This window comes from Polyodon spathula, chromosome 6 (assembly GCF_017654505.1).
Source record: "Polyodon spathula isolate WHYD16114869_AA chromosome 6, ASM1765450v1, whole genome shotgun sequence".
NCBI classification, from domain to species: domain Eukaryota; kingdom Metazoa; phylum Chordata; class Actinopteri; order Acipenseriformes; family Polyodontidae; genus Polyodon; species Polyodon spathula.
The window spans coordinates 19,720,991-19,743,095 of NC_054539.1; the positions used below are offsets into that span (position 1 = coordinate 19,720,991).

At 34.6% G+C, this 22,105-nt stretch overlaps 1 protein-coding gene across 1 annotated transcript in view; it reads right to left on the reverse strand.

Annotated features, from left to right (window-relative positions):
• eya4 (EYA transcriptional coactivator and phosphatase 4) overlaps positions 1 to 20,928 on the reverse strand; it is a 95,412-nt gene extending 74,484 nt beyond the window's left edge. The window contains exons 1-2 of the mRNA XM_041252444.1: positions 20,893 to 20,928; positions 18,265 to 18,339 (exon numbers count right to left, since the gene is read on the reverse strand). Coding sequence (XP_041108378.1) covers positions 18,265 to 18,339; positions 20,893 to 20,913 — 96 coding nt within the window. The 5' untranslated portion in view covers positions 20,914 to 20,928. The remainder of the gene's footprint in view (positions 1 to 18,264; positions 18,340 to 20,892) is intronic.
• Between the last annotated feature and the right edge of the window lie 1,177 nt (positions 20,929 to 22,105).

Below are 22,105 nucleotides of genomic sequence, written 5' to 3' on the forward strand. Positions count from 1 at the left end.
ACCACCATTGCATCATGTATACTCTTATAATTTCAAAATCCATAAAACACTGCGTCAGACTTTAATCACACAGAAACATCAATCACTTAGTTGTGACAGGAAATGGCTGAGCAGTGACGTCAGGCCAGATGCAGGATGAAAACAAAGTCAAGGTAACAGCAGTTCAAAGGCACAGCGTGTGCTGTTTATTAAACAACAAAAATAAATAAAATATTTAAACAAATAACACTTGCTCACAGAGCACAAATAAAATAAATAAACAAAAAACAAATCTTGAACACAAATCGGTCAGGCTGGGCAATGACCTTCACTGTTCCTATATGGTTTTTCAGTTTTTAAATTAATCTCTCCTTGCTCGCTCTCGTTCCGTCTCTCGAACACCCCACCCCGACTGCAGAGAGCTGCAGGCTTTTATGCAGGTGACCATCTCCCGATTAGCAATAAATTCAACAATTAATTCATAGGGAGATGGCCACCTTCTGCACAAGGTTTTTAATTGCGGCTGGGACTTCCCATCCACGCTACAAAACACAAAAAGAAAGCAAAACAGACGTGGCTACGCATCGTAAGTATAATAACTAAATCCTAATAAACAAATACAAAATATCACAGGGGTGGAGGGGGAGACCCCGTTCTAAAAATAAACAAAACAATATATTTAAACAACAGAGCTTTCCTACTGCCCTGCTACAGTAATATTAAGAATGCACCCTCACTCCCAGGATATATACCATGAGAAGAAACTTGAACTAGTCTGCAGAATCTATTTGTGACTCCTCTACTGTTTCGAGTGGCTGGCTCATCAGCGAGCACTCTCTACAGGTGAGTTTTTCCATTTTGGTCGAACGGTTTCCATGGGAGAAGATTATTTCCCTTTACAACAGGACTCAATAAGCAGACGCTTGGTACGCCCACTGCACCCTGAGGTGAATCAGAATGAAAGCAAAGTGCCACTGGAAGTGAAACTTGAGATTTTATGCATGTTCTGCAATGGATACTCCACAATGGACTATCCTAATATAGCTTACAGCATATCTGTACTTTTTCCCCTTACATTTCCCCAAATAATTAAAATATAAGCATCTGTCAGTTTAATATTTGGGACTCATGTTCTCTTACTTACAGATAGGTAGTATTCAATTGTGTTTGTGGGGAGAAAAAAATAGGTTAAGAATCTAAATAAAACAAAATAAGTATTTTATCAGATGGGAAATTCTGCTTTTTTTTGTTTAAGGGTCCATTTATGCAACTATCTATAAAAGTGTTACTTATTAGAAGGTTTTGATGGTTATTACCAAGGAATAACTGCTACTCCTTGTCAGTTCCATTTTCATGATTTATTTCTATAGCCTGATGTTATTTATATATGTTAAATATTATGTAAAACATTTCATAACACATTTATAAATACATAAATTACTCTTTATAACAGATCCTTAAACTACCCTACATATTCTTTGAATGCATACGGTCCACTGTATCTTTCAGCCAGCTATACATGATAACTAATACTTCTTACATTTTTTTTTAACATTTCTATTTCACCCGCAGAAAATCACTAAGGCAGGGACACGCAACCTGCGGCCCATTTATCATCTGACTGCTGCCAGGAGTATTAATTCCATTTCACTTATTAATACATCGTAAATATATATTTATATTTCTTTTGCTTTTTCTAATTTTTTTCGCATAAAAAGCAGCACACCATTTTAATTTGTACTGCGGAGGGTAATTGTTGAGTCTTCCTCTCCTTTCTTAAATGTACAAACCCGCTGTATTGAAAGAACCCGTTCCCAACACAGGATGCTTGTTGCTAGGGAAGTGACGTCACTGTCCTGTGTCTTTTGCTACAACTGAACAACTCGCCTGCTAAAATAAAAAATGCTTCAGTAAGTAGATATTTAATTTGCTTTGTATTACTGTGCAATGTGTGTGTATATAAATTACGAGACAAAAATTAACAAATCACATGGTAACATATTAATTGGCTCTCACGAATAGGTTAGCATTTAATATGAGGTTTCGTGTACGGAGAGGAGAGATATAATATACATATATTATATATACACACAACAAAAAATAAATAAAAAAACTATTTTTTAGCATGTTATCGTGCAATACAAAATGTCTTTAACAGAAATCCTAAGGGAATTGCCTATATTATAATATATATATATATATTATATATATATATATATATATATATATATATATATATATATGCGCCTATGTGTACTGCAGCTAAGGGTTAAACTCGATTTATTATTCTTTAGTAATGTGCTGCCAGCTATACATATTAGGTTAAACTAGTTTTCTGGATGTGCTGCACATGATAAATGTTTGTTTGCACACCTTTGCACTAAGGTAATATGCAGTATGTCTCAAGAAAGGTCTTATGTTTCACCCAAAAGGAAAATGTACAAATTGAAGCCATCACTGTGTTACCAGGGATCCAACTTTTGGAATAAATGAGAGGATCTGTGTTCCCTGATTAACTCAATGATGTTTCTCAGGATCAGCCGTCATTAGCACTGGGGTACTTGTATTGTACATGTCACAGAAACTATCTGCTTTATTTCACTATCAATCACAGGCTGCTTGCATGAACCCCCATTACCAACCATCACATTAGCTCAATGCTGCTTCCTGTTGCCAACTAAGTGATGGGTGGTTAAAGAAATACAGAGAACCATTTCCTAAAATAAAGTGATGCTTTTTAAAATTAAAACTCCATAAAAAACCTAACTGGCTCTCCATCAAATGCAATAGCGAGGTAATAACCTGATTACGGTAAACAGTTAGTCTGGCTCTGTGAAACTCAACAGCATCATAATTGATTATAGCACAACAAAAAGCAATGTAAGCCTCTAGAGAGCTCACAAACACATTAAATAGATTTGAATGAGATTTACTTCAAACATACTTGCCATTAACTAAACAACCTTCAAAATGTATTCCTAAAAAATACATTATTTCCAAAAATTAACCTTGATATCTGCATCTACGTTACTTAAGATATTTTTCCTAGATTCAATAATGTCGTCATACAATATATATATGTAGGTATAGTAATATATTATTATATAAAATATATATATATATAATATATATATATATATATATACTTTTATGTCGTGTGCAATTTTGTGTTTTTTGTTTGTTTGTTTTTCTGTTTTTTCTTCAAAAATTTCTCATTAGTTTTACCAAATTAAATCCACCAATTGTATTTTCAAGATCCTTATACTTAGGACCCAATTCAATTAACTTTTAGGTGGGAAAAGGATATCTTCAGGAAAATATAAATGAATGCAATAAACAGAGCACATGTGATTGTTTCATTTTTTTTTTTTAATCTGTATTGGATTAGCACACCATTAACAGTGAATCAAAACAGAAATGGATCTGAAAACGTTATTGCATTCATTTCCCTTCTTTCTAGCTTAAAGTGTTTTGATTGGGTCCATAATGTTGTTATAATGAAGCTGTAACAAATGTCCTTCTCGTATCATTCAGACTATGTTAATGTGAAAAATAATAGAAGCATGTACTGTGAAAAGCCTGAACAATTTCCCTGATAATGAAAACATAGGGACATATCCTGCTATTACTGCCCTGATTTTTACACTACAAATTCACATAGCACAGCAATAACAACATGAATGTGTGCTGTGTTTCAAAAAAGCTATTGCAGAAACAAATATAAAAACCAGTTGCAGCTATTTCCTGCCAGTATATGTAAGTCCTACACTTTTTGAAGTGATCCGCTAGTTTCTTTGATTGCAGTTTCCCTGCTTCTCTTCCCTTGGCAATACTTATTTCCATATCCATTTCAAATACCATAATTTCTATTCACTTCTAAAGAAACACTATTTTATTTTGAGAAACAGAGTGTAAATAGTTTTTTTTCCCCTTCAATTTACAATTCTCCTTGTTACCAGTACTTTTTATAGTATACACAGTATGTTTGATAACTCACTTATTCATAGTTGCCCTGACTACTAATTGTATTATTAATTGTAGGAAACTATGTCCCTTTTGAGTACCTTTTAACCCAACGACTCTAAGCAGCCTCTTCCTCCTCAAACAGTATGAGAGCATATGATAAGAAAAACCATATCCTGTTGTAATACAAAATGCTAGTAGATATGGCAATGCATTTAAATACACTAGCTTAAAAATGTACATATTGCATTACCAATTTTCATGTTTAATTAAACCATGGTATTTGGTTCTTGGACAAATACGTCTTAGTAAATGGAAACACTATACAAAATACCAGTTGCAGTGGGGGCAGAAATTATAGCTGCACACCCAGTGGTCATTTCTAAAAGAAGCTCACTAAAGACAGGTATTAAGCAGGTAAGAAATTAAATGTAGATATAATTAATGAATATCTCTTTAATAGTGCAGCCTGTATTGCTAGACATAATTTAGCGCTATTACCAAGGCTTAGAAAAAAATAAAAAAATATAGTAGCCTGCTGTAAACTTAGCAAAACGTTTGTATTGTGCAGTACAGGAAACAGTGTACTGATCAAGTAACACTCATGTAGGTTAGCGATTACAAAGACATCACACAATTAGCAGCATTAACCAAGAAAAGCAAATTTATAGTTTACAGCAAGAACCACAATCTCAAAGTCTCTTTGTTAGCTAAAAGGACTTCTGACAAAGCAACAGCCCCACCTCTATTTTTTTTAGTAATTATATGCTTTAACTGCAGATCAAGCCATTCATTGTTAGAGCAATTCTTTGTTACTCAAGGAAAAGTCCATCTGAGCCAAAAAAGGTTTATTTCAGCACCATTGCTGTTCGTCTTGTAAAGCCCGCGCACACACACACACACACACACACACACACACACACACACACACACACACACACACACACACACACACACACACACACACACACCTGTCTTTGTTATTTTAAACCAGTTCTTGTGGTTAATTTATTAAAATGTATACTTCCTTGCTGGAACCTTGTGTAATAAATACCTGCATTGGTTTACTGAGGTTCTGTGGTTCATGGTCATTTATAAAAGTCTGGATATTTCCTGCTTGCTGTAGTACAAGGCATGTAGGAGGAAATTAGATCCTCCTTCATATCATACAGTACCGGTTAACTGTCCAGTTTTCATTTCCCTGGATGTTTCTATCTAACTGATTCATATGATTAGCTATAGACAGGCAACTAGACAGATAACGACAGAGGCTCTGATTGGCATATGGACAGCTATAGAGATAAAAGACATTCATTAGGAGCCAGAAGGGGTAGGCCCACTGTTTCTACCAAGAAAGAGGCTTGAGCTCCTGCAGTAAGATCAAACAATGACAATGTACTGTATAGTGTAGTACAATTTAAACAATGGTAAATGCATGATTAGAAAGACCCTTTGACCAAGAGACAAAAAACATGAATCAATTATTATATCCAAATTTCAAGGAACGCTTTAATTCACACTTACGTTAGCACATTCAGAAGTAAGCTAGTAACCCCCTGCCATGGCTCTAAGTTTAAAATCAGTAGCATGAAAAAGCAGATCACCATGACCTACTGAACATCCATCCACTTTAAGTACATGTAAAAATATAAGTCTGACTTACATACAGTACTAACACTTACTGGATTGACACATTATATTGATACTCTTGATAACATTTACTGCGTTTCTAGTTGTAAAATTACATTCATACCCCCCAGTGAGGGATAATAATAGTAATAATAATAGTAATAATAATAATAATAATAATAATAATAATAATAATAATAATAATAATTGGAATAACCATTAATATGAAAGAAATATAACTTAATCTGATTGAAAAATTGTGTAATCTAAACTGAAATGAATGACTGGTTAGATAAGTAAACACACACCAAACGACCCTGTTCATAACTATGCATTGATATGCAGTGCAGTAAATAGCAATGCTTGTTTACATGGGCTCGCAATTTTAGGAGCAACTTATGATTTAACATAATATTACTAATCAAACGGTGGCTCCTCCCTTGTAAAGGTTTACCATAGTATAAGCAAAGTGTAAAGAATAACAAGGTATGGCACATTATATTATTAAACATGGCAAACCAGCTTAAACCATGGTAAGTGCATAGTATAACCATGAATAAAAGCATGGTAAAACTGCAAAAATATCATGCAAAAATACTGTGGTAAACTTTTATAAGGGGCAGCTCTTCATTGTAAAACAAACTGCAACTTAAAACCTTCCTGCCTGTCTCAGTCTGTGGTCCTGGCAAGTACAGCCGTGTGACACTAAATGTGGTGCTCTGGGCACATTCCTGCTCCAAAGGAAAAACAAAAATCTTTTTTTTGCCTTACGTTAAAACATTGCACATGTCCCAGAGGTCACTGAATACTCCCCCCCCCGACCCCCCCCCCTTTTCACTCCATCCACCTTCCCTGGTTTAGTCAAAATACAGAAAACTTCTTGCTTGGCTCCGCTGCCAACCCTGCTTGCATTATCCAAGGCTGGTGTGTTTGGCAGCATTAGCTTATTGGAATCTGCCCCACTTCCCCCACGATGGGAGAATGAAAGGATTGCTCTCTTTTAAGCAAACAGGAATAACTAAGGGCTACTAAACAAAACATTAAAATCCATGTACTTTCCTTTTATTAGCACCATCAATATAATCTGGCCCAAGATTTTTCCATGGTATTTTCATTGCAATTTTAATAAGAGGGTGTGACTGGGGCAGGCTTTTGTCACTAGCTTCTTGGTGCATACATGCCCCACAGGAATAGATCGCCGCTCCAGGAGAGACGTGCTATCAGTGCTAACAGGGAGGCTCGGCCAGGGCTTTGCTGACCTGGAATTCCTGATTGGCTGAGGGGCGGGCCCTGAGGAGGCTGTGCTACACAGCCAAGTTCATCAGCGTTTCAGCCGCAATGATGAAAGACAACTTGGGAGAGAGAAAGATGGAACAGGCTATAAAGCATACAAAGAAGCCTGTATGCTTGGGAGAGCGCCACAACAATAAAAGTAAGAGCTAAACCTATTTAGTTGGGTATTTAAAAAGTCACTGTGAGTGGAATGGACTCCGAATGGACTCCGAATCAGTTGCCACTGACAGCCTTTCCACTGCCACAACTGCCTCTGCTGGAGGAGCCAGCATTTCCTTTGCCTGGATTGCCCCAGCTGAAGGAGCCCGCCAGTGTGCTGTCATCGCCGCTGCCAGCATTGCCAAGCGCAGCTGTTCCACTGCCAAAATTGCCCTACGGGAGGAGGAGCCACCATCACCCAGACCATCATTGCTCATTGATGCCTCTGTTAATGGCCCAGGACCCTGACCAAGACTTTGGGGATTTTAGGGGGGAGGTGGCCATTAAGGCCATGTGTGCTACGCATAAGGGGGGAGAAGTGTGAAAGGTACAGCAATCTTTCACCTTTTGTTGCTTTATAGTCTGGAATTAAAATGTATTACATTTTTTTTTTTTTTTTTTTATCTACACATCCTATCCCACAACTTCCAAGTGAAAAAAATAGTGGCCTCAACCTGTGTTACATTGTAGTGATTCACATGATTTCAGGATAAATTCAGCAGTTCCTGTAGGTTCCCTCTGCTGGGTAGTACATTTCAAAGCAAAGACTCAACCATGAGCACCAAGGCGCTTTAAAGAACTCCGGGGTCAAAGTTGTTGAAAGGCACAGATCAGGGGATGAGTATAAAAAAAAAATCAAAGGCCTTGAATATCCCTTGGAGCACGGTCAACACAATTCTTAAGAAGTGGAAGGTGTATAGCACCACCAAGACCCTGCCTAGGTCAGGCAGTCCCTCCAAACTGGATGACTGTGGAAGAAGGAGACTGATCAGAGAGGCTACCAAGAGGCAGCTTTACAAGAGCTACAGGCTTTTATGGCCAAGACTGGTCAAAGTGTCCTGTACTGACGTCACCCACAAGTAATCCGGGTCACAGATACACACACACATTTGCTTCTGAAAATAAACACCACAGAAAGTATGGAAAAGCCAAGTGATATGGATTGGTAGAGAATGAAATGAAACTCATCAATAAAGAAAGTGAAGTGACGATGGAGGAAATAGTAATGCAAAAGAAGTGGATGGCACAAATAAATGACTTACATAAAACTAGCAATATAGAGTGTTTGGTTATAATAAAAAAGGTTTTCTTTAGCATGAACTAGGTTCAAAGCAATTTTGTTGCAATTTTTTCCATACTGTGTAAATAAGAAGCTAGCCACCATGAGAATAACATTAACAAAGTCTGTTCATGATTTTCTAATTGTTGGTTTAAATGTAAAGATCAATTTTAGAAAAAGCAGTTTCAAGGGAAAAGGAGGCTGCTTGTGTTTTTGGCTTCTCTTGTTGAAAATAACTAGATGTCTAGAGAGCTTTTCTTTCATTTGTGTATTTTGTGTTTTATGATGTAATTGACGTATCACTGGTGATCACTTGGGTAACAGTATAGCAACTGACGATAAGTAGGATCAGGGTGTCATTTATCACGAGCACCCGCACTGTAACTGCCAGTATTTGTAACAGAATACAGAGAGAGTGTTTTATTCTATTGCTGGTGACTCTGAATACTGCTGGGGCAACTGTACAAATAAATATGAAATTATTACAGACAACAAATGGATATCACATTTATTGCATTAACCCTTCAGAACATAATATTTTTGTTGCGTCCATGCTACTGGTAGACCCTGCTTTTGTCTTGTACCATGGGATGGTAAATGGCAGTAGTAATACCTGTTAAATTCTACTCGAAAATATACTATGACATTAAATTGTGCTATGTGTAGTATGTCTAGAATAACTGATTTTCAGTTTAAACGCATGATTTATTATTCCTCATGTTATGTAGACATGTCTATACCGTATGTCTTTACTATGGAAAGTATTACAGATTATGGGCTCTATGTATAATTGATTTTTCTTTTGTATCTTGACTTTTTGTAGGTTTTTGTGACTTTGCAGACCTCTCCGCGATGTATGAAAATCATTTTCACTCCTGTAAGTTAGTTTCATCCCTGCTGCGGCAGTTTAGTTACCACTGTTCGTTTCAATCTACTTTTGTATGAAAATGTACAAGTCTCATTATAATATAAAAGTTTCGCTCTTACCCTTGATGCATTATAATTTTTCCCCGATTTACGACTCCGGTTTGTGCCTGTTATTTTACGTATGCCTCTCACTGGCGTAGATTCAACTAGCTGTTCGTATGTGAAACTTCCTGTTTAAACGTTTACAGGCTTTTAGTAAACCAAAACAAATGTATTTATTAATAGTCTATAATGAATGACAAAGGCATTAAATGCACTTTGTTTTGGTTTCTTTTATATTTTAAGGTGCTTTATTTTAAACTTCACATTAATAATGTTAGGGAAACATAGAAACAAATCATCTTTAATTAAACACAAACTGAAAAACTTTCTTCTCAGTAATTAATTTTGTAGTGCATATACAACTGAAATATGACAAAAAGTATTTACTTGCATAGCCTGGTTAGGGTACAGACAAGTACAAACATGGTAAACTGGAGAATAACTGTACACATTTCCCATGGTAAACTTCTATATATAGAAACAAGCTTAGTTTTGTTTATGCTTTCTGTTTTTGGAGGCCCTTTCTTTTAGATCTGTTTTGGTTTGTTTTTGTTTAACACATCACATTTGTTTGTTTTGCATGCCATTTTTTAAAATGTCAAGTGTCAGTCACTTAGTGTCCCAGTCCCTTTATTTTGTTAGTTATTTCTTTCCATGTTTCTTTTGTTAATGTTTTTTGGCCCTGTGAAGTGTTAAATAATATTTCTTGCTTTTTTTCCCCATTTCACTAACAGGTCAATTTCGTCTTTGTGGAAATTAGTTTTCCTTTTCTGTTTGGCAAGTGCCATAGTTGCATCAAGTCAGAGTCTCCAGAAGCCACAGCTCGATCCTATTATATTTGCCTACTACTATACCACTTGTTTATCTTTGCCAGAAGGAAGTTCTACATCTTGACTGTTAGTGTTGTGAATTTATTTATAATGAGATGCAAATTCCGATCTCTCCTGTATAATGAGCAGTAAATTATGCTGTTTATACACTTGCGGTGTTATTATGACAATAGTTCATGAAAAATAGCTGTTTAGCACATGGCATGCAAAAACTCTATGAAGGACAGAGGACACAAATTTGCAGTATTTATGAACATGTAAGTAATATTAGTACATAGAGCCCTACGTGTATACTCTATGTGAACAATGCCATTATCAGTAATTAATTTGATTTAATTTAGTTATTTTTATTCTGTCAAACAACTTAATAGGCTTTTAAATAGGCCAAGCCTTCAATTTTTACATACATATGAGATTGCAACATGTTGATAAGTGACTCATCTTAATTAACACTATAATGAAAAATAAAATGTTTTGCTGGATACACTATTACAATCGTTATAACGAGTAAATGTATTTAAATTAATAACGATGAGTCGCCTCGACATTTAAATGAAAAAGTAAGACTTACAATTTAAAAGTCAATTTAGTTGTTTCATAGGAAAAAAAAGTAAATTAAACCAATTTTGCTATCATCGCGTTTCTCAGTGGTGATTGAGATACACAAATGGATTAACAGGTATCAATTGTAGGGTGCTACGATTAAATTGAAAATTGATTTTTCGCTCTATTCCATTCCCCATTATACATATCGATATAAATACTGGATAATCGATTCAATAATTAAATTTTTGTAATGTGCATAGTAAATAACATTATTTAAGTTTATCAATGAAACTACATCAAATGTCCTGCCTTGCTACAGTATTTCTGCCACAGACAAGCAGTGGGCGTGCTCTTTGTGTTAACTAGCATCTGATTTGCTAGTCCCATCCTACCAGCAAATCAGTTTTGAAAATGCTTTGTAAGTACACCCCTCTGTGTATTCACTGTATAAACAAACAGAAAAAAAGCGCTGCCTTGAATCCAAAGCAGGACAACAGGCTTCCTGTCAAACAGCTTGTAAATAAATTGTGCACAATGAAGAAAACTGACTGTATATTTAGCTCTTGTTAAGAGGGTGACACACTTTAGTAAAAAATACCCGGAATATTTATTTTTTACCAGATGACCCTTTGTATTTTTTCATTCTGAAAGTTTGTTTTTAAATTTTATATTTTTATAGCATTTTATTTTTACAATGGAAACGTGACCTATATTTTATTTTTGTAACAATTTATTGTGTGAATCACCCAGAATTTTTTGTTTTTGTTTGTCTGAATTAACACTTCATCAACATAATATTCTCTCTCTATTTATTTTTTGTTGTTTTATGAAGGCGTATGGAATTTTGTTCATTTTGACTACATTCAGTACAGTGCTCAGAAAAAAGACTGAATTTGAGATTTGAGGGTTTGCCGATTTGGCCTAAACAATTATCAATTGAAAAAAGGACAGCTATTAAAATATTTTTTTTATAATTGTGAGATATTTCATGGACTTACGGGAGACTGACTGTATTTCACAATGCATATATTTCAGTAGTTAACTTGAGATGTTTGTAGTCTAAAACTCTCAGTCTCAGTTGCGTCATCATCACACATCATAATAGCGATTGAAAAAAAATCTCAGCTGAATTGTTTCACAACCACAGTGAGTACTCCAATTTATTGATAATAATGCACATAACAAAATTGTTATAAAAATATTAATGCTTAGTATAGTTAAAATATTTTTTAAAGAGAAAGTATGCTTTTAAACAACTGTATAACTTTTGTTAAACCGATTCTGTAATGGTTAGTCTCTTCAGATCATTCACATGGACAAAATTAAATGCAGCACTGCCCATTTAAATTGGACGGAGCAGATGGTAGTATTATGTTTTATCAGTAACTAATACAAAACACTAGCATTTCAAAACACGATCACAACCTTTTTTGGTTGCTCCATTGCAGTGACTCTACATGCTGTTAGTCAAACTTTATTTTAAGGGGCACATTTTTTGTTTACTAACTGGTAATTATCAGATTACAAACATATTAACAAATGTTGTTCATTTTTCAAAAATAGTTTTGTATATAGTTATAAAAGAAAAAAACTAATTAAATGGCACGTTACCTAATAATTAACACAAAATGCGTAACATTTGTCATTTTTCTCGAGACATTGTGCTCGAGCCAAATGAAAAATGACATTTCGGGTTTCCATTGGCAAGACCGCATTTTCAACTGACCTCATGAAAATGAAGGGGAAAGAAGGAGGTCAATATGCAAATTAGCCATGCGCAGGCGTTCTCGCTGACAGCTCGGGAAAATGTGGTTTCCATGCAGAGAGAATCCATGGTTGTCAGGTGACATCTTGCGTGAGTGAAACTCTACAGCACAGTGTTGCGCTCATGTAATAAAGCTGTAATTTGTAAATGCCTGGTGCCTGGTTGTTTAATAATATGTTTTACTGCTCTTGCCCAAATTGTTTTTGAAATATCCATTGATGGGGTGGCATATCGTTAGTAGTGAATAATATTTCAACTAATTGATCACACGACTTATTAATTGAAAAAAAAGAAAATAATGAACACAGAGGTATATAATGAAACTGTCCAACCCAGCTATTGCACGCTTCCACGTACGCTCCCAAGGCTGACTGGATTGGGAGCAGTGGACGTATTCACGTGAAATGCGGGTTTCCATGTGAAAATAGGTGTGGATTTCCCAACTTTTACGTCATGCTCATGAATAAATGAGATTGACCCTGTTCCTCTCTGTGGCCGTTATTTTTGGCCACAAACCAGATCTATGAATGACATTTTGAATACCACTTACTACAAAACATATCTAGCCAGTCAGAAAACATACCATTATACTCCAGGTAGAAATTCAGATTTAACAAGTAGTAGAATTCTCTGACATTTTGCCCTCTTCTACTTAAGACTTTTTATACCACTTTTATACCACTAATGCTTTAGAATGCTCTGTATACATTTGTAAAGTGTTATGAAATGGAGATTTATGGGATAGAAGATATGTGATATGAAGATAAGTGATATGTCTGCTCCATATACTGTACAATATTGTAGAAATTACAGTTAACCTGGTTCTTTGAAAACAAATAAAATCTCATCTCTGAATAAAAACTGTGGCCAATAACAAAATCATATTACTGCAATACCTCTCAATACCATAAGGATCCTAGAAAGACAAAGAATGGCAGCAAATATGAACATTCCCTGCCCTCCTCAATATAATAGCCAGTGCTTTGTTGTCTTCAGATTTTTGTAATACTGCACTGAATTTATATTTACTTAGGCCAACAAAACTGCACTTTGTTTACACTGTACTGTTGGGCCACAATTGATATATTTATAACAAAATGACAAAGCTAGCAAAACTGTATTACTGTAATGTAGAGAGAAGAGCAAGTTTTGATTTCTAAGGAACCAAAGTCCATGTTATAGGTAGGTCACCATGCCTTAAGCAAAATCCTGTGCATTTTTAATCAATCAGCCAGGCACTGAAGCAAGGCCTAATAGAGGGAGGTGGAATATGAAGACATTGTTAGAATTTCATAGGACATTACCTAACAGAACAGTACAACTTAAAATTAGATAACTGGCCTAGTAATCTTGAATTAGAAATGTCAATTTCCTGATATCATTTATGTTTTGGTTTCAAGACAACACTTGTTGTCTTGATAACGTTATGTCCTTGTGGTTTAACTCTATCAATTAAAGACTTTTACATGAATTGCTCTTTTTAGAAAAAAAAAAAACTATCAAAAAGAAAACAACATCAAAAAGTTTGCAAACCTCCCCACCCCACAGCATGTGACAAGCTTACACTAAGACAACACAATTCAAATATTTAACCTAGCCAGCAACAGTTTGTAAACTGGATTAGATTTCACCAAAACCTGCATTAAAAACCACACATGTAATAAATAGTCCTTGCCCTACTTAAAATCATTGTTACTTTCTAAGTTGGCATGAGCCATCCTAAATATCTATGCCGTTATATAAAACTGGTCTCTGGGATGAAATTACACCTGTTCTTCGTGAATCTCTTTGATATTTGAAACTTGTGAGTTAGCAGCCAATTTTTTCCTTAACAATACAGACTGATCTTTAAACAAACAAAAATGCATTTATAATGGAGATGTCTTTACACTTAAGACTTTTCACGCAAAACTAATGTGTATTCTTTGCCAGAAAAGGATCAGATTATAATTTTTTTCACCGGAAATCTTTTAAGTTTACCGGTAATACAGAATGTACTTTTGTCATACCAGCATAAAAAATGATCTGCCTTAGATAATACATAATTTTGATTTAATTCGGGTTTTTAACCCAAAATGATTTCTTTTCACAAAAACTTTTTTGAAAAAAGTTGTTTACATCCAATCGCTGAGTTTGGGGACCCTGCACACTAATTAAGATGTGCTCAAACGTTGTAACTGGGTTATCATATATACAGTTTAAAAACAATCCTCTACATCTACAAAAAAACAAACAAACAAAAAAAAAACAAACAAACAAAAACAAGTCCTAGTAGTTAAAAGGGGGTTAAAAATTGAAAGTACAAATGCAAAAAAAAAAGAAAACAAAAAAAGACAAGCCACTGGTTCATAGATAAACACCAGAGACAACTGAGAGTGGTCCTAAAATCCTCTAAGGTGGTCCACTGATGATATCCTTGTTTCAGTCAGTGGTATTATGGCCATATGGCTACTGTGCAATAGCTCTGTTAGCTACTTCTTTTTTATACTGTATAGTTCCTAATTAATGTACCTGCTTTTATCAGTTGACTCTTTTGACGGCACAGGGTATCACTAACCCTATTACCCACTACGCTGACCTCCAATGTACGCAACTGAGTTTCTCAAGAGTAATCACAGCTCACCTTTCCTTTGTATCAAGCAAACTTATTTGCACAATTATATTATTAAAGAGAAATTAGAATTTTGTCCATCATGTATATGTAGTTTAAAATAAATCATTAAAATATGCTGAATGATTACCCTTGTATCACGTATTATGCATATACTGTAACTACAGTAGCTAGTGGCATTCATCTCATCACACATTTAAAAAGTATCAACCAAAGTGCACCTACCCTTGAACATGAACTGATATTTGCAGGGCATACATTAACAATACTGTAACACTTTCAAAAAAGACAACAAAGGAAGTTAAATGCACACAAAGGAAAATCACTTGATTAAATCACTTGCACTGTTTCAGATTCATGTCAATTATTAATCTTGAGCCTTAGTGTGGGATTTGCCTCTGACACTGCCACAGTTCAAAAATTGGTTTGAGTATCTGTCACTCAACACAGAATCTCAGGGAGCTATTAAAACCCTTTGAGGGACTATATAATTATAGTGGGTTTGATGGTAGTTTTGGCCACATTTCACTTGTGCAGTTTTTAATTAAGGTATAGTAATCCGCTGTTTAAAGAAGATATGTCACACCAGTTATCATCATTTATATTTTTAAATCAAAACAGTTACACTCCAAGAAGGTGCTCATGAAGGCATCGCCCAGCCGAGGACGTCAGTAAGAGGCTGGAATCGCCGGGAGGACGCTGGGACAGTACAGTGAGGGTTTCATAGGGTAGGTCTCTTCATAGGATGTCTCTTTTAGGGAAGCTAGCACTTGTCGTGTGTGGCAAGCTTTTATTTTGAACTTTTTTTGCCTTTCTTTATTAAATCTGGCACTAGAATTACCACTGTTGGTACCCTAGCGTCGGGGCCTGTGTTGTAATTAAATCTGTGTGCCTGTGTGGCGTGCCAACACCCACTGATCTGTGTCTGATTCAGTATTATTCAGTGACGAGTAAGGCTACGATTTTGTCACGGACGTGAGACGTGAAAATCCTGAATCTGAACAATTTTTTGGAAATGGATATAAAAACACATTTGGTTCAGCACTTCCTTTATTTCCTTAAATGCAGTATGTCATGCACTGAAAATACAAATAAGCGAGATTCTTAATCAACTCATTTCGACAATTTTAACTCTACACAAATACCAAACACTGAGCACCTGACGTTATTATGAAATCACATGACTTGAGCTCAATATTTTGTTATTCACAAACAATCAACAACCCTATCTGCTCACTATTTAAAATGTAAAATAACATATATATATATATATATATATATATATATATATATATATATATATACTGATGCACAATGAAAACACAACAATCTAGGTTTTACTTGCGTTATTTTCACAGCTTCTCAGAATGCATATCCATCTTAGTTTTAGATGTAATCTAACGCTTTATCTCACTTGATAGCCTGTTTGTAAATAGAGGGTTGATCTTGGGCTCCTGCTGATATTTATAGACTGAGTTTCACATTTTCTTGGTAAACCAAATGATAATTTGTTGTGATATGTTAGCTTAATAAAAATGACCTATTTGCATACTTAAATTCAGGGGGCGTCTCCTATCCTTTTCCTGAAGAATGCCAGAAGTGTCTGTGTTTGTTCATGTTCAAAGCAGTAAGTGAAATATGTCAGTGCTTGACATTATAGGTAGTTGTAAACAAAGCTGATTCTACTTCAACAGCAAAAGCAAATTGGCATATGCATTCTAGCAGCACTAATTACATAATTTCAAGTTAAGTAAAAATATATTAAAATAATACAGACGCTATATAATGCATATGCAAATATATATATAATCACATCACATTTCTAAGTTGGATAATTACACTAATAAGCACTTAATTTGATGCATTTGGTATACTCATTAGTTTGTTTAAATATCTGATAAAATAACAAAATTTCATTAATGAAAAACAAGATTTTTTTTTACCTTATGAATTACCTATAACCTACTGAGAATACTAACTCAGGAGTACATTTAAAAAAAAAAGTGAAATATTGTAACTGCTTTTGGCATAACGACCTTCTGAGAATTTCCCCATTGTGTTATGTGAGTACCCTCCTCTTTCTTTTACTCCTAAACTGCTGTAAATTTAAGAAAGGCATCATGGTTGAAGATTAGGATTTTCTTTTTTTTTTGGCTAGGGTTTCACGTATTTACATTAGGGCTGGAGAAAGTAAAAAATGTATGTTTTATTGATCTTAAAGGTAAGGTAACACTTACTGAGATAATAAACTTACAGTCAATACAAAAAAATAGGGACCTAAGTTACATGACCTTAGGGAACAAGACACAAATTCCCAATGACACTTGAAAAACAAATGGTGTTTGCCTCGAGGGAGTCTGTGAAACACATGCCAAGGTAAAACGGAAGCAGCTGCACCTTACTTGAAAGAATGATCTTGAACTCGCAGGTACTGTTATTGGGAATCTCCCTCCCCCACCCGAACAGCAGCCATAAGCATAAAAAACAATATGTATACAATACTGTACACATTAATTGTAAAATGTATTGTTCACATTTAGAACAATTAAAATATTAAGCGATCACTGTTAAATTGTTATCGAAATGTCATTTTTATGCTAAATAGCCTGCATGCTAAACATTTTTGGTTGTTTTTTGAAGATTATGCAGTTAGAATAATATTCTACCACAAAATAGAGTCAGGTATAAATTGTGCACATTATATTTAGGACCCTATGAAATCCGCGTTGCGGAGAACACAGACGGAATTTAGAGAAAAAAAAAAAACTAAATTAGGCACCCGAGGACATTACTACAAATTCAGTTATATATATGTATGTATTTAAAAAATTACATTGAAATAGGATGGTGTTTATATGAGAACAGGCTTCAAGAAACACACGTCATAGGAACACATGAAAAACTATTTTTGCACCTCTCAGCCACCACACAACAGTGATTTTAATTTTAAAAAAGTGCTGCCTCTCGTCCCACTTCACTTGCTAGCTACCGTTATCGCTTGGGGGTAAAAACAACTACCTATAAGTTATTCTGAGCAGATAGTACTGTAATGATTACTGCAGAATGTAGGGTCTAGTTGCTGCATGTTCCTAGTTTGTTTCTATTACATTGTGCCAATTTGTACCCTTTTTTCTAAAATCACTTTGATTAAACCCTTTTTTTTTGTCATATTTCTTCATGCATTTCTAGCTTCATCATTGCTTTCAATGTATCCAACACTTGAGGTTATAAAAAACAAACAATTAAAGATTTTTAAAACCAAAAAATCTGAAATCAGGAAAAAATAAATCTGAAAATCCTAAATAATAAAACATATTTCATAGGGCCCTATATATTGGATGGTCCAGTACCCTGATTCCATGAAGCATATTGTACTGTACATGTTTATAAGAAATATGGAGAGAATCACATTTGCACTTACTTGTTCATTCAAATCGTGAGGGTCTTCCATGGAGTTTTTGAGCCTCCCCTCTTGATCAGTTATCCAAGCAGAATTCTAAAAAGGAAGGACAAATAAACCCATTAACTTCTGAGAAATACTTGGCCGAAGAGCCTCCAGAACATTTACCTTTGTTTTGTGGAATGGAAATGAGTAAAATGTTTTGAGTATCACATCTCCACCTAATGCTTAAAAAAATAACAGATCTAAGAAAATAAATACGGTAAGGCATACAAGGTTAATGGAAGCAGCTGTTTAGACAGACAACAATGTTGCTCTTGGGAGAAAGATGGTTTCAGAACATCAAGCAAGAAACACTTAATACTTATTTAATGGTAACCTCCTTGCCATTAGGAGTCCAGAAGAAAAAGGGTTCTTATTCAATTACCTTATTACAGTGCGTCTCTGAGGCCTGGTACATTCCTTCAGGATTATGTAAAACAGGCTGTGCTTATGGAATGGGCACTGACTTTGTTATTTCAAATAAAATCAACCAGCTGATTATTGTGCTGTTTAACTATGTAGGGTTGGGGATACAGCAGTAATTTACATCTGAAGTAGGATTTTCCTTTAAGACACCATTCTCTTCTGTACCTGTAACCCACATTATACACTGTCTTTATACACTGATGCTGTAATTATGCCAGCTATTATAAAATATGAAGTCCACTTTGAAGTATCGCTGACACATATTGGTGTCTGACAATGGCATAAAATGAACACTCTTTTAAACCCGAGAAGAAAGAGTAGTGCTGTATAAAATGTCACCTGTTAGATTGGAACTGTGTTAAGTGCACAACTACAGCAGTATCTCCAGGAAAAGAAATGCTGTCTGAGATTAAAACCTTTCCTCTGTAACTGATAGTAACCTTTGTGATTAGCCTCTTCAGTCATGCTCATCTGAATTATACCCAGCAAAAAGGGAGCTGCAGAGTACCCCATAGCAACACTAGTAGAGTTACAGCTGAGGCCTTGACATTTATCAACCAACACAGAACAGAATCTAAATAGCTAAAAATCTGAAAGCAGCTTGACATAAAGTCAATGCAAAAGACTGCTTCAGAAGCCTAAAAAAAACCTCATTGGTACATTTATTTTAAAGACTAAAGATTTCTGCATCTGTGCCACATTGAATTTATTTGTATTGTATGTAGATCCTACATAACACTTTTAGAAATTAACAGATTCAAGTGCTATCCATTCAGCACCACTGAATCACATGCCAGACTTTTCAAAATAACTTTTGTTGCATGCTGACCAGATAACATGTAGGATTCTTCTTCATAAACAATTTAAATGTTTTTTTTTTTTTTTTAATTGAAAAGTTAAAAAACATAAGAAAGGTATTGAAATATCATAAAATGATACATTTTAAACCAGCTCAACCATTACTTCAGTTTGTCTATTTTTTTAATTATTATCTGCCCCCCAAGGTAATCTGTAGCGTAACTTCTGAAAGTTTATCAGTTTACATGGTATTAAGCACAATGAAAATAAGCTCAAGTAATATCAACACAGCTATCTCATGCTATCTGAACATTGACAACAACTGAGTCAGTTTCATGTGTCAGTCTCTTTACAGCGGTAGACTGCAAGAGGCCAGTGAGCTCTTTCCAATGCTGGCTGCGGAGCATTGATTATATATATATATATATATAAACACATCCTGAAATGTGCATACAAGTAATCATTACAAGTGTATGATTTCTTAACATAATCAGGATCCACCAGTTAAACTTTGTAATACTAGTAATAGAACTATACTGAAATTACTGTTAGTTTCTGTCGTTTTTAAAATCTAATGTAACCAACTTATTATCTTCCAATGCAAGTCTTAATTTCTGCATCACCCAGTTTAAAGCTTAAACTAAAATTGATGGCAAAGAAATATTATACCTACTGTAGATAGAGAGACATGATTAATTTTTTTTGCTTAATCTTTAACCTTGCTGAACTCAAAGCCTAATTTGAAATCAAAGTCTAATCTCGTACAATTATTTTATTTGATGTTTTATTGGCAATTATGCATTGAAATCTAGTTAGCATATCTGGTGGTAACACAGTTTGTATAAGGTAGCAAGCATAGATGAAAACTTGTTGAAGATAAAGTCAGACAAGCCACAACTGAAAGTCTTCAACCCCAAACATGTATCTTATAATTTATTCTTAAAATATCAAGTATTATTTAGAAATTGAATAATATTGCAACTATTATAGACATATTTTCTGTTTAATCTAATTATGTTGTGTTTTGAATCGCTGATACAACAGTTTAACAACATTATACACCCTGTACTATGTATTTCTTCCATCAGACTAAAGCACCATAAATTGTGATCTAGGCAACAATTACTCTCTACTGTCCATGAACTGTTTCAAATGAAATATTTAATGCTAAAGATATCAAATGTAATTGAGATAAAGTAAACATACATTTGCAAAACTTTAAAATATATACTATTCCTTCTGCCAACTTGCCATTTAAAACATTTACTACCAAGGCAGAACCTAAACTTAGGTTTAAATACTTTAGCAGCCCTACCAAGGAGAACAGCTGCAGGAACTATGTAAAATAAACACATGCTATTCTTGAAACACTAAGAACAGCACCTTATTAATATTGATGTTCATTTGTCACATCAACAGAACCTAGAAAAAAGAAGACAAAACTTGCAATGTCATTGAGAAAAGAGCAAATAATTAATACTAGTTTAATTAAGTGCCTAACTGAAATAATTCAGGTGTGGATATTGGCACAGGCTAAGCTACTGCTAACGTTTCTACGCCTAACAGGTAGCAGTTTATTATAATTTACAATGAACCATGAAAGCAATTCATTTGGGAAAGTACAACAAATACTTTTCAACTAAACATGATTTTAATCTCTATAGTGTTGTGCCAAGCACATACCTGACATGCATGTGATGGCTATAGGCCTACATTTAACACCAATTTAGACACCAGAATAACTCAACCAGAGCAACAACATTTATTTTAAGATATCAATTATTAAAACGCCATCTTTATATTTTGTCCAAACACATGTTAAAGTTGTCTATAAATACTGTCTAGTTTATTATTGAAGACAACATCAAAATAGTTGTAATGCTAATTTACCTTAAGCAATATTGACGTTTGTTTTAAAAACGCTGCTGCATGTAAACACAATATGTGCAACTTTAGGGCTTACAATATGATTCTTTTTTGTGTTATTATTGCGACTTTTTCAAGAGCTTCACTTGGGCAGCAGGCTAAATACCTCAAACAATAATTCTATATATATATATATATAATACAATACAAAAGCATAACCAATAGCAACAGTGAACGGTAATGCATGCATGGTCACGCTTATTAAGTAAACAGAAAGAACCATATTTGGTTGATTTGTGTCATTTATATTTATAATAAATGCTTATTATAAATAAATAGAAAACACATACTAATTATGTGTAAATAAGTAGTGAAATGAATACAGCAGGGCTACGCACGAAAGACTAATTGAATTATGTACTAATTGAGCTCGTATTGGTTATACACAATATGATTTTATGTATTTATTTATTTATACTCGCATTCCAGCTTATCATCAACAATATACTCGGCGTTATAACCATTGCTAATTCAGCTAAAACCAAAACAGCCGTCACTGTTTTGTAGCAATAGTATTGCCGCCTCGCAGTCCATTGAAACCAGTGTGTTCTGAAAAAAAAAAAAAACAACTTAAGTATGAGTCCTTAATGTGAAATCCAACTGGTATGTTTTCTTAGATATCAGATTTTCGAAGTGTCTGTAATGACAGTCAGAAAGACAGGCTATTAGC